The sequence below is a fragment of the Brachyhypopomus gauderio genome, chromosome 13, assembly GCF_052324685.1.
Source record: "Brachyhypopomus gauderio isolate BG-103 chromosome 13, BGAUD_0.2, whole genome shotgun sequence".
In the NCBI taxonomy this organism is placed as follows: Eukaryota; Metazoa; Chordata; class Actinopteri; order Gymnotiformes; family Hypopomidae; genus Brachyhypopomus; species Brachyhypopomus gauderio.
Window position 1 is genome coordinate 14,385,128 of NC_135223.1, and position 17,911 is coordinate 14,403,038.

The window sequence follows — 17,911 nt, forward strand, 5'->3', positions numbered from 1 at the left end:
TATTCTGACTCCAGTTGAGCTTCTTCCCTGAAGAGACCACATCTCCATTCTTTTGTCACCCTTCATAAACAAACGGGAGGAGGGCGAGAGGAAAAAGGCGGAGAAAGGGCTACAGACAAGACACACACACACCCACATCACAAGACATAATTTGGCTCTTCTTTGTGACATGTTCCAACAAATATTATTGGAGGGGGGACTATAGTTTACCTGTCTCAGTCAACAAAAGCAGCGTCACTGTTGCTGCGAAGGATCCTTTACTCCACTGCACAGTCACAGAATCTGGGGTGATGTTTTCAAATGGGCGTTTAATAAAGAGGAAAATGAAATATATTTTGTAGTTTTCATGAGAGCTGATCATCATGCACCATGTGTTGCAAACCAGCCTCTTTAAATTTTAATAAAAAAATAACTTATGACCTGAAAGGATGAAAGAAAATGAAATTTAATTTGATCATATTAGATATGCAATATTCTTAGGCATTCCCACAAGCAAGATGCATAAAAGGTTGTCACAAGAGCTGGGGATAATAGTGGGGCTCAGTAGTTCTAGTGTTTTTGACAACTTGTACATAAGAAGTCCAGGAAAATTGTCAAATTTTTCAACAAGTACTACAAGAACAACACACTGAAAACACACCTACCAGGTTCCAGAACTTTAAACAGAAGCTCATGATTTCAGATTTATAGGAATTTGCATAAATCTCCTTTTTTATAATGATACCACCTGCAAAAAAAACCAGAAGAAATGAAGACGCACAGATGAAAATTCATCGGTTCATTTGTGATCTCTGGTGTTTTACCTTGATAAAATGTCCAGTAACATCAAGGTCTATGGCAACATAGAAGCATCGACCGAAAAACAATTATGACTTATAAGACAACATCAAATCTCACATATCCAAATGTTTATTTTATTATTACAACACTCCCAAGTCACACATTAAAGGTTGTTAACCTTCTGCATTCTGCTTGCTTCCCCATTACTCCTGAAGCTTCAGGAAGCATTTAATGTCCAGACCAGTTTTCTGCACACAATGTCTCAACGTGCCACCTCAAATTGTTGTTAGGAAAACGCAAAGTGAGAAGTCGGCGCAGAGTAAGTGTCCTCACTGGACTCTTTCTCATCCGCCCCCCAGCGCTGGCCGGAATCCATGGCTGTAAACGAGTACGACGACGTCTGTATTAAATCAAAGCCCGTTCCCTCTGGGCAGTATGCTGATGTGATGGAGGTGTTTAAATCCAGCCATTCAGTGCTTCAGATCAAAGGTTCCCAGAGGCAACAGGATAACAGGAACCTCAACACGCTGCGCAGGATACAGGAGATGAGTACCGAGGTTGGTGGCCAGGGTCAAGGGCAAAGGCCCGAACACACGATGTCCAAGGGTATCTGTAGTTCTTAAAGATCCTGCAACGTTGTTAAAAAGGTACTTCACGCGGTCCGGGAGGCTCAGGAGGAGAACTCAGGCTCAGTATCTGCCCTGAACCCCCAGCTCCTGCTCAGCTGTCTGCTCAATGGCCTGGTGAACCATGCTCACTTCCTCCTGGGACAGTGTTCGTTCCATGTGGCGGTACACGATGCGGAAACACTGACTCACCTTCTTTGTCCTGGGGGAGGAGAGAGTAATAAGTTGAGGTCAGTATCCAGTTAGATGGGGAGATGTATGTGCTTTTTCAGCAGAAAATGAAATCTCATTGGATATTTAGTTTAGCTATAGGGGTTGAAGAATGTACATTTACATAACATTTAAGTTCAAAAGTTAAGTTCAATTTAACAAATCTGAATTATCTTCACTTTTATTGTATACCAATATATTTTGAAGCACACTGAATTTAGCAGTACTCAAGAAAAAAAAAATTCTACACATCTATTTTTCTCAAAGGGTTTTTCTCCTACCCTGAAAAATATCTACTGTTTTGAAGTCTTGCCTGCCTCAGTAATGATACACAGGAAACAATGCAAGTGGTCTGGGCTTCAAAGTGAAGCTTTATGGAGCAACCAAGTGAAACAAAATGGCCGACAATAGACTACAGCAGGAAGAGCCACTGGGGACTCGAGCACAAGTGCAAAGGGAGCTGTGTGTGGGCCTCAATCAGACTCACTGTGTCAGGACCAGATTTACTGTCAGGAGAATCATGCTGGTACCTCAGCACTTCAAGTCCAAAAGATTGTGTGAAAGGCAAGCAGCCTGAAAAAGCTCAATATTAATCCTAAACACTTCTCTAGTCAATTATGGCTTTTAATTAAAGAATAGGAGAAAAAAAATACAGGTGACAATTTACATAAGTGGATGATGGTAAAGAAGTGGGATTTGAATAAGGAAGGAGGAATTTTTATGATTTATCTTTAGATTATGTATGTGCATAGATTCCATAGAATTTAACATTTCATTGGGTAGAACTGTTTGCTCAGTAATAAATCAAACCATGTTCTCTGTAAAATGTTCATGGCTCCAATGGTTGTCTCTGGGGACAAAACATTTTTTTCCAGCTGTGATTATCTACTACCGTAACACATTGTGCTTGTCTTGTTGCTAAGCGACCAGACAAACTTTAAAAAGAATCAGTCCAGAATGCAAAGACAACATTAACATACGTGCAATTTAGTTTACAATTAGCAACATAGGTTTATTTGACTTACTTGCAAGTTTACTTTGTTATGGAAGACTATGAGAACACCTCTTCCCTCTACTGAAACAAGACTGTGATGCAGTTAAAACTGGTGCTTCCGGAAAGATGCTTTTGCTTCAATTCAATTTTACAGAATGCCGTGTCCCAATCTGCTTTGCCAGTGTGCACTAATGCAGCAGAAGCTCACTGCAAAGTATCCTACAAACATTTACTGATGAACTGATCCAAAACATTATGCAAATGTTATGATTTAATTAGGGAATATATGACATTAATCCAGGATCAAGAAAGTGTCACCTAATTTATGTGTTATTATGTAAGGAAAGTAGTGATAATAGTAGTGATAATGCATTTTATCAAGACTGCCAGAGGGTTGCAAAGATGACCATATTTTCTGCTTTCTCACACTCAAAATACATAGCAAGTGACATCCACCCACCCTTTAAGTTGAGATCATTTCAGTGTTTGGAAATGAAAAACAGTTGAGCTGTGTATTTTTTATTTCCCTTCACTACCACTGAAACAGTCTTTTCCCATTTACTAAAGAGGAAATACAGCATCCCTCAGACGGAAACACCTAAAAATAACAACCAGTGTGATCACCAGGGGTTCTCATCTCTAAATGACTGATGGATCAGGGAAGATCAAACCCAGTGAGTTGTGAAAAGAGGGATAATTAGTTACATACCTTACAAAATTTATTAAAGAGAGATATAGAAAATAATTGTGAAAACAATTAATATTAATCCAAAAATAACCCCAAAATGTGCTACATCGAAAACCCAAATCTGTGAAAATAGGCACGTACAAAAATAGCAGGGTATGGTGGTGGCAACACTGCGTGCTTGTGTAAGCTTTCTCTGGTATGCTTGCTCTAATACTGAGCCAGATATCTACTGTGTAAGCTCTACAAATGCCAAACCCTGACAAATTTAGGCTGCCACTAATTGCCACTGGGACACGTATGTTACACATATTACCTGCAGCCAGATCAGCTAATTGGATCATTTTCTACAGCACTGAACCTTCACACACTCACTACCCCCCCCCCCCCCACACACACACACACACTTTCTTCTCCATCTCCCTTTTCTCTTCCTTTTAACACCCTTATCAGCAAATATCAAATGACTTTAAAAAATGACACAGCATAATAAGGAAACTCCAAGGCCTGCTTATACTATTATTGGATACACTACAATTGTGAGCACTCTAGGGTTTTAATTACCGAGGTCAAGTATTTCAGCCACGCCCACTGCTGGAAGGTGTATAAAATAGCACATAGAAATACAAGGTCCAAAGACAGTGGTAGTAAAGTGGGCTGTACTGAAGAGCTCAGTGACAGTGGCACTGTCTTAGGGTGTCATCTTTGCCAGTCAGCTTCTGCACGGCTAAGTGATTTGACTAGGCCATTGAAATGTCTAGGACAGCTCAGCAATACTTCGTCCTAACCTACAGGGCGGCGCTGTTGAGTGCACCATGAGGAGAAAAACACAGTATTTTTATTTTATTTTAATCACCTACAGAGTGCTCCAGACATCATCAGTGCAAGATCTGTACTCAGGAACGTCATTAAACAGGTTTCCCTGGCCGAGGTTCAGTAAAAAAGCCTGAGATCACTATGCACAACACCAAGAGCCAGCTGAAGGGGTTTAAAGCATGCCACCACTTTACTCTGCAGCCATGGAAACATGCTCTGTGGAGAGATAAATCACTGGTTACTAACTAGCAGTTTGACGGGCAAAACTTTTGGCACTAGAGAGGCTAACGTAATGTTAATGCTACAAGATGCAGAGACATTTTGGAGCGTAATATGCTTCCAATTTCGTGACTGCAGTTTGGCGAAAGCCGTTTCCTGTTCAAGTGTGACTGTGCCCCTGGGCACATGCGAGGTCCACAGACACATGCCTCGATGAGTTTGGTGTAGAAGAACAGCCTGCACAGCCTGACCCTCCTGAACATCTTTGGGATAAACTGGAACATCAACTGTGAGCCAGGTCTTCTTGTTCAAGATCAATGCCTGACCTCACCAAAGCCCTTTTGACTCCATGGGCACAAATTCTCACTGGCACATTCCAAAATCTTGTGAAGAGCCTTCCCAGAAAAGTGCCTGCTGTCACAGCCACAAATTGGAGGTGGAGACATCTCTATATTAATTCCTATAACATTGGATTCTGACTAAATAAATTATATATATATATATATATATATATATATATATATATATATATATATATATACACAAACACATTTGCATAATCCATTACAATGCTCCACAGATCGATGAGGTACCTTTGTTGTTTCTATTGACCATTATTGTTAATACATAGTTTTCTCTACCTATGTCTCTGTCTGCCCCAGCAAAAAGACCATCTGACATTTCCAGTGTTCAATAATTCAGCGGTCACAGAAGGCAAACTACGTTCCAAAACACACACATGCGCACTCACACACACACACACACACACACACACACACACACACACACACACACACACACAGACACACACACACACACAGACACACACACAATTCCTTTTTATTGGACCCTCCTTTGTTTTTGCTGTGTGGCAGAAGTGGGTTGGTGCAGCAGACAGAGGAGCAGTTATTCATAATGCTTTTCACAGGTTTGACAAACTGACTGTGAGAAAGTATGAGGTACATCAAGCGCAGAGATGAAGCACAAATCTGAGACACTTGCCTGGCAGAAGGAGAATTATAATGTTCAAGCTGAACATACTTGAAATCAGGAAGTAGCAGAGGTAGTGCTGATCGTGATGATCTATATGACGTTGGCCTAGCCCCTCATTCAAAGAGCGACGTGAGGCTTATATTTACACCGCTGCTATCACAGGCTTAGATTGAGTGGTGCAATCAGTTAGCAAGCAGTCAATGCTTACGCAGGATAAAAAAAAAACATATTCTTACTGATGCTGGATGAGTTGTGTACTGCGAACAGACCTTTCATTCTCTCATCTGGATATCTATCCAGCAACCTTTTCACATACTTTCAACTACTTCTAACAGTGTGCAAGACCAACATTTCTCTGATTGTGCGAGGCATGCCTGCGTGTTTGCATCTGCAACCTGAAGTACGCTCAGCTGCTCCCGTCACATCACTCCACCACTTCTGAGGCGGGCTGCTTCACAAGCCGCTGGCAGCCGGAGTGCTGCTGAAGCCAAAGGGTAGCAGTACCAAGCAGTAATTGGCACAGAAGCAGTGAGCTATGATTTTACACAACTTTTTTTGTGCAGAGAGGCTGAGTGAATAGATCTGAATCCATAGCCGTTACTGTCTCAAAGGCCTCTGCCTAGCCCCTGTGCAAGTCTTCTATAACTGGGAGCCATGTTCTACGTCAAAGGCTAACTAAACTGAGTGATCTAGACTTTTATTGAGAGTTTGCTCTCTCTACTGTTCTGTTGGACAAGCACACTTGACCACTGCAAACACGAGAATTGTGAGTTTCTCTTTTTTAGTTTTGGTAATTTTCGTAGCTATGGATACATACACCCTGGGTTTTGTCTGGCGACTTCAGATCAAGAAATGTAAAAAATGAGCACACACACACACACACACACACACACACACACACACACACACACACACACACACACACACACACACACACACACACACACACACACACACGCACGCACACCGGCCACTTTATTAGGTACGCCTGTCCAACTGCACATTAACGCAAATGTCGAATAAGTCAATCACATGGAAGCAACTCAATGCATTTAGGCATGTAGACATGGCCAAGACGATCTGCTGCAGTTCAAATTGAGCATCAGAATGGGGAGGAAAGGTGATTTAAGTGACTTTAAACATGGCATGGTTGTTGGTGCCAGATGGACTGGTCTGAGTATTTAAGAAAACGCTGATCTACTGGGATTTTCACACATAACCATCTCTAGGGTTTACAGAGAAAGATCCGAAAAAGAGAAAATATCCAGTGTGTGGCAGTTCTGTGGGCGCAAATGCCTTGTTGATGCCAGAGGTCAGAGGAGAATGGCCAGACTGATTCTAACTGATTCAAACGGCAACAGTAACTCAATAACCAGTTGTTACAACCGAGGCATGCAGAAGAGCATCTATGAATGCACAACACGCTGAACCTTGAGGTGGATGGGCTACAGTAGCAGAAGATCACACCGGGTACCACTCCTGTCAGCTAAGAACAGGAAAGTGTTTCGCACAAGCTGACCAAAATTGGACAATAGAAGATTGGAAAAACATTGCCTGGTTTGATGAGTCTCGATTTCTGCTGAGACATTCGGATGGTAGGGTTAGAATTTGGCGTCAACAACATGAAAGCATGGATCCATCTTGCTTTGTATCAACTGTCATCCCATTTTACCGGTCATCCCATTTTTTTAGAAACACATTTAAACACAAAAAATAACCCACATCAGAAATGCATGTCTATGTTTTGATGGTTTCTACACTCCTCAACAGAAGTAGTTGGCTAGATTGCACTCCAAAGTGAGAAGGAATCCACTCACAAAATAGACCTAAAGATGCTTTCATAAAAGCCCACAAAGTTGCCCTGTGAGGAAATAAATGCTTGAGAATATTTCCTGTTGTTCATACAGCAAAGCAGCAAAGCAACTCAGCAAGCTGACCCACCATGAGTGAAGCTCGGCGTGGAGGAAGAGGAGCAGACTAGAACAACTCACTCAGTGGGCTCCTAATGATTTCCAACAGGGAGTGGTACTAACAGCCCATGCACTCAGGCAAAGTGATGTCTTGTAAAAATGATATCTTGTAAAATGAGAACTACTGTATGCAAGTGGTTTCCTTCTTCTTCTTGGCTTTCTGTTACAAGCTTCAAAGGACATGGACTGCAATGCAATTAGTCTTTGCTTGGTTATCTGTACAACATAACACAGCGTAATAAATATACAGTGAGGAAAATAAGTATTTGAACTAGGGGTGGGCATAGATTAATTTTTTTAATCTAGATTAATCTCACTGAAATCTTGAAATTAATCTAGATTAATCTATATTAAAATGACTCATATGCGTGCTACCCAAGTAATGACTAAAAGTCAGTTTTTGAGATAGGGTTTCTTAATACAGAGGGTGCATTAGAGCAGGGGCTCATCTCCTGTTTCCAAAATGCATCAATGACTGCTTGAGAAAGCTGTTCTACTTTGATACTTGAAGAAAAAAAACATGCTCAATAAAATGTAGGCTACTCGTGTTCAACGGTTTATTCAGTTAAACATGAATATGTAAGCCTACATACTGTGCTTAAAAGGGGTTGATAACGTTTATTCAGCTAAACATTATTTGAAATGTAAGTCAACATTTAGTATATTTAACCTCACGGACGTAATTTGGGGGGGACTTTTTCAAAAGCCGGTTTTGGTCCTCTGCAGTTTTAACGGTTAAAAAGAAATATTTAAATAGCGACGAATCTAGCGCTAGGACCATGCAGAAAACGACCGCTCCAAGCTCCGCTCCGGTAACACTTTACGTTCCTAAAAATGAATTTTCCATGAAGCAAACCTGGCGACTTCGTGGCTGCATCCATGTAAACACATGGATTTGGAATCTCGTTCTCGCCCCCACTGTGCAATTTGGTTAGGAATACACCCGAGCTAAACTATCAAGTTGAAAGTCATCATAGTTTGCTTACCCATTTTGACCCAGTTCCCAACCCAACTTTAAGAATAGATTAACGGCGATAATTTTTATATCGCCCGATAAGAGTATCAAATTAACGAACGCCGTTAACGCTGTTAACAGCCCACCACTAATTTGAACACTGTGAAATCACAATGTATGATTTTTTAAATTATTTATTTGTGTGTTACTGACAGGCCATGACTGAGGTGCCCATGAGCAAGGCACCTAACCCCAACTGCTCCCCGGGCTAGGGCTAGGGCTGCCCACCGCTCTGGGCACGTGTGATCCACAGCCCCCTAGTAATCACTAGTGTGTGTGTGTGTGTTCTGACTGCACAGATGAGTTAAAAGCGGAGGACAAATTTCGATTGGGGTGTAAAAATCACAATTGACAAAAATGTGGCACATTTCATTTCACATTTCAAATAAGTATTTTAACACCTGCCAATCAGCAAAAATTCTGTCCCTCAAAGACCTGTTAGTCTGCCTCTAAAAGGTTCACCTCCATTCCACTTATTATACTAAATTAGAAGCACCTGTTTGAAATCGTTAGCTGCATAAAGGCACCTGTACACCCCACACAATCAGTATGACTAACATGGCCAAGACCAAAGAGCTGTCCAAATACACCAGATACAAAATTATAGACCTCCACAAGACTGGAAAGGGCTACGGGGCAATTGCTAAGCAGCTTGGTGAGAAAAGATCAACTGTTGGAACAATTATTAGAAAATGGAAGAAGCTAAACATGACTGTCAATCTCCCTCATACTGGGGCTCCACCTCATGACTGTAGCAATGATCCTAAGAAAGTTGAGGAACCAGCCCAGAACTATACTGGAGGAGCTGGTCAATGACCTGAAGAGAGCTGGCACCACTGTTTCCAAAGGTTACTGTGGGTAATACACTAAGACGTCATAGTTTAAAATCATGCATGGCACAGAAGGTTCCCCTGCTTAAATCAGCACATATCCAGACCAGTCTTAAGTTTGTCAAGAGGAGTCCAGAGAGAAAGTTCTGTGGTCAGATGAGACCAGAATAGAACTTTTTTTGTCTTAATTCCACTCGCCATGTTTGGAGGACAAAGAATGATGAGTACGATCCCAAAAACACCATCCCTACTGTGAAGCATGGGGGTGGAAGCATCATGCTTCTGGGGTTTTTTCTGCATGTGGGACAGGATGACTGCACTGTATTAAGTGTGAGATTTTGGGGAACAACCTCCTTCCCTCAGTAAGAGTATTAAAGATGGTTTGTGGCTGGGTCTTTCAACATGACCCAAAACATTCAGCCAGGATAACCAAGGAGTGGCTCCGTAAGAAACACTTCAATGCTCTGGAGTGGCCTAGCCAGTCTCCAGACCTAAACCCTATAGAAAATCTTTGGAGGGAGCTCAAACTCTGTATTTCTCAGCAACAGCCCAGAAACCTGGCTGATCTGGAGAAGATCTGTGTGGAGGAATGGGCCAAAATCCCTGCTGCAGTGTGTGCAAACCTGGTAAAACTACAGGAAACGTTTGACCTCTGTAATTGCAAACTACTGTACCAAATATTAACATTGATTTTCACAGGTGTTCAAATACTTATTTGCAGTAGTAGCACACAAATAAATCATTAAAATAAATCATACATTGTGATTTCCGGATTTTTTTTTAGATTATGTCTCTCACAGTGGACATGCACCTAAAATGAAAATTTCAGACCCCTCCATGATATCTCAGTCGCAGGGTGTTCAAATACTTTTCCTCACTGTATCTAAAATATGCATGGGCCATGCACAACATCTATTTTGCAGCATTTTCGGCCAAGTACAAGATTGACCACAACCTCACACACTTTATATGACGTATATATGACATTCTTTTTATACAGCCAGTGGTAAAGAGTGTAAGCTAGAACCCTGAAGGGTAAGCGTGTAAGCTAGAACCCTGAATGGTAAGAATGTAAGCTAGAACCCTGAGTGCAGCATGACCTATTCTTGTGTTCATGTGAATTTGTGCATTTTCTCAGACTACTTGGATCCATTCAATTACTCAACAACAGTGTGCTGTTCATGTCTCAGAAGGCAATCACACACCGATATTAGTTTTGCATACTGATGGCACCATTTTAAAGATGACTGGAGTCATCCCGGCGCCTATGAGCAGTGCCATATTACTGATAACAGTAACACATCAAATATGTACAACATGAAAAGATTGCACTCTGGAAACTGACCAGTGACCAGACAGCCATCTCCTTCAGGGAGTCCCTACCAACCAACACGGTCATGATTTGTCTGTAGATCTCAGAGCACTATTTTCACCATTCACAAAATTCTCACAAAATTTGTATTTTCTCTTTCTATTTTCTCCCTTTCCTCCGTGGCCTCCAGATGACAGTCTTCATGGAGGCTTCGCCAACCGACCGTTCTTCCAGAACCCATCCTGATCCTGAACCTCATGTTTCTGAACACCATGTCCTAATACACCTATAACGCCACACTATATTCCTAACCTTCTGTTTTGACAGCTGGTTGGTCTCAAAGTCTGTTGCTCATCACATCTCAGGAAGTATTTCTTCTTGCCAGTGTTGTCGTTGCCTTGCTAAATCAGGTTTGTGCCTGAAAAGAAGGTTTTCTTCTTCACCCGGTGCATAATTCTCCTTAGCCAAGGATGGTTTAAATATGCAAACATCATAACAGATGTCTGATTGTGCAGAGGAGCAAGGGTTAGCCCCTCATAGTGACGTTTACAACAGGAGTCTTGCACTCATGTGGCGGGGTCGGGGTGATGTATCCGCAGACCCTCACTCTAAATGTGTAACTCATGTAGAATGAAACAGATTTTGTTTAAGTAAAACTTTAACAAATTACATTAGCAAAAACCTCCATAATTTAAATCAATAATGATTTTAAGCAAATTATTATCATGCTTTCAGTCAAATACCATTACCGCATCATGTTTTTTGTTAATGGCTTCGCCTTTATTTCAGCATTCAATTAATATTGAATAGAAAAGATTACATTTAATTTTGGGCCACACAAATTCAACATGACCAACTAATTAACTACAAAAACAATTTTTAACCACCACTTTACTATAAAATATTACCATATTACACCATATTTTAATCTTGCTGGGGTATATACAAATGAAGCACAAGAACCTCAGACCATGTGAGCTGTTCTCTGCCGGAAAGTAAAACATGCCTATCTAGACAAAGTGTTGTATCAGCTCGGCAATATTTTGAACCACACACACACACACACACACACACACACACACACACACACACACACACACACAACCTGTTTAGATGTCAACAGTGTGATATAAAATAAAAATGAAACCTCAACACAGGAACTCTACCTGATGCCTACTGAACTGAAATTGTTGTTGTGAGTACAAATAAAATGTTTGCTGGCCTGAGAAGTGAAACGGATGATAACTACAGCAGTATGTTTGTTTCTAAACCAGTATGTATTGATAAAAACTTTATATCAGTAACAACTGTGGGATTATTCATTAATCAAACTATTTTTTACAACACAGCCATTGTTTTAAGCCCAGACTTAAGCATTACCTTTTTTAGCATTTCCTGTTAGCATGATTTTTAACAATTATATGCTTTGCTGCAAACATTGCACACTAATGCCAGTAAGACATGAACAGAGTAGTGCAGTGTATTTGACAAACAAGAGGGTGTGCCATGGATGCAGACTTTGATTCAGTCTACAAAATGACGTCTGTGTGCACATGACACATTTAGGAATGGATGTCCATGTGAATGCATTTTTTGACGTGTATAGTGAGCTGCTATGTATCCAAAGACAAATTTCTTAAATGTGCAAATAAAGCCTGATTTTGATTCAGATTCTATGCCATACTGAGATTTTACTCTGCAGATGCATGCTGGTGTCTTGGTGGTTACATAATCCATAATTAAAATCTTGTCTAAATATGCAGAGACTTAGATTCACTCACACTCACACACACACACAGCCCTACAAGTGTCCTACTTTCATTAACACCCCTACAGAACTAGAGAATGCCATAGCAAGGATTGGGTGCTGAGGCGATTTAGCTAGTCCTACTTTCATGGGTTCTGATTAAAGGTAGCCTGTGGAAGAAAGGGACAGTTTTCTCTTCAAAGCAATGTGGTCTTTTTCTCTTCTGGTGTGGAAGAGAACAGCCAAAGAAATCAATTTGCATTCCATTAAGAGCTTGGACTCACTGCACACCTTCTTCTGGGCGTATTAATCCGACACCTAATTTATTTTCTAATTATACCTGTCAGAAAAGGAGGGTTACAGTGTGCAGCTGTTTTCTGAGCTGGTGAATTGGCCATGTGGATAAGGTCTCCATGAAAAACATAGGAGAGATCTTGTTTGCATGGACATTGTATGCGGACAGCACCATGTGCTCTGAGCTAAGGTCAAACTATCACGTATGCTTTTAGGAACTACAGAGGTCCGAAAACATTGCCTTCTGTTGAGTACTGTCAGGTTCCCAAAAAGACCCAATAAAGTGACAGTATGGTTTGTTTGGACCCAAAACGTGACTAACAATCACTCTTATATAATACTGCATCTGGGAATTATTATTGATCAAAGACTGCTGTAATAATCAGTGGTGCACAGTACGTCTATAAAAACTGAAATGTCTGGTGAGTTTGTTTTTTTGCTTGGCTTTATTTTGTGCAAATGTAGATATTCAATACCAAACTCACAAATACAATGATGTAGATCTTTAGTAGTGTAGATTAGTTTTGTATTTTTAAGCTCCAGGGCTTGTGGCATTCATTCATACAGAAGTCTCTTCTCCCTATGTGCAGCATCTACTGAATGACAAAAGGGAATTGCAAAACCCTTCTGCAAAACCCTTCTTTTAGCCCCTGATAAAATTATGAACCTATTTAAAAGCAAGATGCCTTCGATGACTGGGGATAAAGGGCATGCACACACTCATACACACACACTAGCAAGCATGCACCCACATGCACACGCACGCACGCACGCACGCACACACACACACACACAAGCAAGCATGCACAAACATGCACATGCACGCGCACATGCACACACACACACAAGCAAGCATGCACAAACATGCACACGCACGTTCACGTGCACACGCACGTACATGCACACTAACAAGCATGCACGCACCTACACACGCACGCACACACACACGTGCATGTGCATGCACTTTAGGGAGCTCGAAATAAAATTTGTGCTAGACAAGGCGTTTCCATGCAGAAACAGTTGTTGAATTATTAAGACATCTGTCACGAGCAGGAAATCGCCTCTGTTAACAGGGGGACCCACAGAGAAAATGTAATAATGCCTTCCACGCATTAGTCAGCTGACCTAAAACAGGCACCAACCTGTTCGCAAAAGTGAGATGACCTGTGACAACAACCACCTCTGATATGTATCATATTCTCCATGTTGATGATCATCTTCGAGGATTTAAATGCAAGAAAAATAGCGCTATTGTACAAAACATACAAACCTGTTCTCTCTCCATGTTCACTCTCTTTGGTGTAAAAGATTTAAAGGTATGGGGCAGCCCTTAGATTGCGAACTACCAGTCACTATGTTCTATGTGTTATATACAAGATAATGTAATCATTATGATTTGCTTGAGAAAAGACTGAACAATTACCATTTTCCAGTACGACTAGAGTAGCCATGGTAACTATACAAGTGGATGTTATATTGGATTCATGATAACTAAATCCACTTTTAAAGCCTGAATGTCACAAGAGACATTCTTAAAGGCATAGCGTTTTGGTTCATGAACATTAAACAGTAGCTTCCTATTCAAACTCTTCCTTTTGGAAGTCATATTGCAAAACATAGAATTGCCTGAACCTACTGTATGAGCATCAAAAACCAGCATGAAGCACCTTTTAAAAGCACCATGAAGCCGTTTCAGAAGCACCTTTTCAAATTTCTTATCATTTCATTTCTTCATTTTCATCATTGTGTCTTTTTATGCATTTTCTAAAATCAATACAAACACAGAGCAGTCACACAGTGATAGCATTTACACTGATTTACTGAATGAACCTCTTAAATGTGCCTTTAGTCTAGCACAGAGTCCAAGGTAGCTGACCTGTCATGTTCTGTTAGGCTGGCCAAGTGTAGTTTTGATCAAGTTGATCTTCACCAATATTTAATAAGGCTATTTCCATGGGCTTAGTCAATAATTAACAATAATTTTGCATATTTATGCTCCTGGCTCTTCCAATACCACTGAATCAAGGCAAAGGTAATTTGCTGTAGGTTTTCAGGTTCATTAGTACAGACGTGGACTGGCTTGACAGGTAAGAAGCTCTACAAAGGTGAGAAGATAAAAGCTCTATGAAAATCACGAGGGAATATACTACAAATATCCGAATGATATTTCAATTTACTTAACACATACCGTTACCCCGATAATTAGAAGAGTTATTAATTATTAAACTATAATTAATGATTAATAAATCATGCATTATTAATTAAAAGGCATTGTTGTCTTTCAATGCCTGTTGTAACGCTCTGAATCACAAGATGATTTTTGAGCATACAGGGAAGAAGAGCTCACAGCTTCGCTTTAATATATGAGCAGAGATTAAAGAGAGATAATTGCCTTCACAACTAACTTAAAAGGGTTTGATAAAGTGGTCAAAAATAAAGAGAGGCATCATACAACAGGAAAGAACGTAAGTGCTTTCTGCAGCAGAATGGGACAATTAAAACAAATGTCAAAAAGCAATCATTTAGAAACCAAGGCAATTAACAAACAGGAGACGGAAACTCAATATGTTTTAAAGACAGGTTTCCAGCAAAGTGTTCCATTAAATGTATCTGAGGAAGCTGCAGACCCTGTTTCCTCTGCTTCAATCGGGGGACGTAAACAGCCCGGCTGTAATCCTTTGTATGCCATCAGCTTTCCCTTTCTGATGGAGAAACCGGAGGAGAAATCGCAGCAAGTGAGCCCATGGTACCATGGAGATGCTGCACCCGGCAACAGCGAAAGGCTATCAATTATTTGTCAATATGAGGCAGCTCCATGGCGCGTATGACAGTCGCCCACTTGCCATCTGCTCAGCCAGCGAGCGGGTGATCAGTCTTTTGTGTAAAATGTACAGTTCAAATAATAGCGCCTAAAGTACAACGCGCAGACCGGGGAGGATGAGGAGCGTTTCTGTAAAGAATGTGAGGATATCCTCAGGCATCCTCGTCCAGCCTGTTTAAAAGTCTCTGTTACAGACTTGCTTTGGCCAGTGGGCATTCTTTCATTTTCTGGTGGCCTAGATTTTCTTTTTTTTTTCCAGCTAAAGTGGATAAACATGATTTGAAATGAAGTTTGAGGATAAATAATGACTTAATCTTCTGATCAGCAGAGGATCAGAAGAACAGTGAAGAACATTGCAATACAGAGATTTCTTATACCAACACTAAGAAAGAAAATATCAGTAGGGCACAGATGGCAATGGGCATCAGCGGGCACAGATGGCATCACATAGGCCCCATTATACCAGAGGCTGAGCCTAGAAGCTTTTGGGTAAAATGGCCATCGGAGATGCATTAATGGCAGTTATGCCAGAGAGGACACTTGTTTGCTAAGAGGCTCAATGGCTAAACCACAGTTTGCTCTACTCCATCGATGATGTTCCAGAACTCAGAGTAAGATACCACTGCAATGAATCCCCAGGGACACAGTTTTTTCATGGATTTGCCTTTATTGTCCAGTTCTCCAGCAGGGCCGGACAGCCCAAGATGTTCGAGTGGTGTAAACGTCCGGTCCCTTTGCAGCATAGCAAAGTGCTGCAACATCAGGCCAAGCTGCTGTTGACAGCCTGGTGTCCTGATGGTGCCTTGTGCTCAATGGATGCTTCAGTGGTGATGCTGCAGTGACAATGGCAACCGTGTATAAGGAAGACGGGAGAGACAGAGGCTGAGAGAACCGAGGTGTGGCAGTGCACAATATGTTCCACGATGAGCCTTCCTTGTAAAGATGACAAGCTGCTAAGTGGGCGTGCAGAAATTAAACTTTTTATTTTATTTTTTAAAATGCTGTTTAGAGAAGGACACACTGAATTGCATTTGGTTTGTTGAGGCCTTATGGTGCACTATCACTGCCATGCTAAAACAGCAGCATGGACAGCTTACTGCACCGATGACATTGGCAGTTACCAGCCTCTCTGTCTTCTCCGTTTCACTGTTCTAAAAGAACCCGATTGGACTTATGAGGGGCTTGGTAATCAGCAGACGACATTAAACAGGTGTGTTACTGCAGGCGAAACACTAAAAGTGTGAAGGGCAGAGGGATTCCAGAGAAGAGCCTACGACACTGGGCACTTTTATGCTTTGTCTTAAATCAGCAGGTACATTTACACACACACACACACACACACACACGCACGCACGCACGCACGCACGCACGCATATATACACGCACACACACACACACACACACACACACACACACACACACACACACACGCACGCACACATATATACACGCACACACACACACACACACACACACACACACGCACGCACGCACGCACGCACGCATATATACACGCACACACACACACACACACACACACACACACACGCACGCACACATATATACACGCACACACACACACACGCACACGCACATATATACACGCATACACACACACACATGCACGCACACAAGCACGCACACATATATACACGCACACACACACACACACACACGCACGCACGCAAGCACGCAAGCACGCAAGCACGCAAGCACATGTATCCTGCTTATAAGTCTTATCATATTTTTTATTATTTTAAGACATTGTTTTTCATGGAAAACAGAGTAATTGTGTTGTTAATGTTCCTGTGTACATAATTAATAGAATATTTAGATGTTAGCACTTGTTCTCTGTGGTTTCCTGCTGTTTCAACATTACTGCAATACAGGTTTATTTCTGCACCGACTGACAAGCGTAATACTAAACAAATATGCACTGCAGCGCTTTTTCCATATAAACAATAAAATGTACTGAGCTCTTTAAAACAAAACTACTCAGTTTGCTGGTTTCGTTCTAAGCAACCCATCCACCATATACTGGTATCTAAAAACAAAGCAAAGCATTTGGATACATGGCTTACAAAAGCAATGTAAACAGTTGTAAACACGTAAAGAGGTTGGCCCAAAACATGATTATGAGATACTTGTGTGAATGAAAACAGTCTCGCAGACCTCAACCGGAGTTGGACTGAATCGGACAGAATGTAATACTGTAGCTACCTGTAATTATGTGCAGTCTTTTTAGAACTACACAACACAGTTTTCGATATTACTGGTTTCACTCAAAGCATCATATCATACAGAAGCATTAGGAGAGCAGTTTAGACTCAATAGCCATAATCTACTATAAATATCCACCTTTATGTCACACATTTGAGGAACACAAAGCAGAAGAAATCATGGCTGGGTTTAGACTGGGGTATAATTTGTTGGTCTTCAGGGAGGGCTATTGGCCCGTGGCAAAGTCATATCACTCAGGTTATGCAAGATAAGATATTTCCAGATATGGATGAAATTTAAGCACGGACCAGAGCAAGAAGTCAACACAAACATTTTCTGAACTTTAGCATAGGAAGCTAAGCCTTTTGTCCCAAAACGA

At 41.2% G+C, this 17,911-nt stretch overlaps 1 protein-coding gene across 4 annotated transcripts in view; it reads right to left on the bottom strand.

Annotated features, from left to right (window-relative positions):
* Positions 1–429: 429 nt before the first annotated feature.
* The window catches only part of fars2 (phenylalanyl-tRNA synthetase 2, mitochondrial), an 87,156-nt gene continuing 69,674 nt past the window's right edge, over positions 430–17,911 (bottom strand). For all 4 annotated transcript variants that reach the window (XM_076971149.1, XM_076971151.1, XM_076971148.1 and 1 more), the window contains exon 7: positions 430–1,608. In XM_076971149.1, the coding sequence (XP_076827264.1) occupies positions 1,470–1,608 (139 nt within the window). In that variant the 3' untranslated portion in view covers positions 430–1,469. The remainder of the gene's footprint in view (positions 1,609–17,911) is intronic.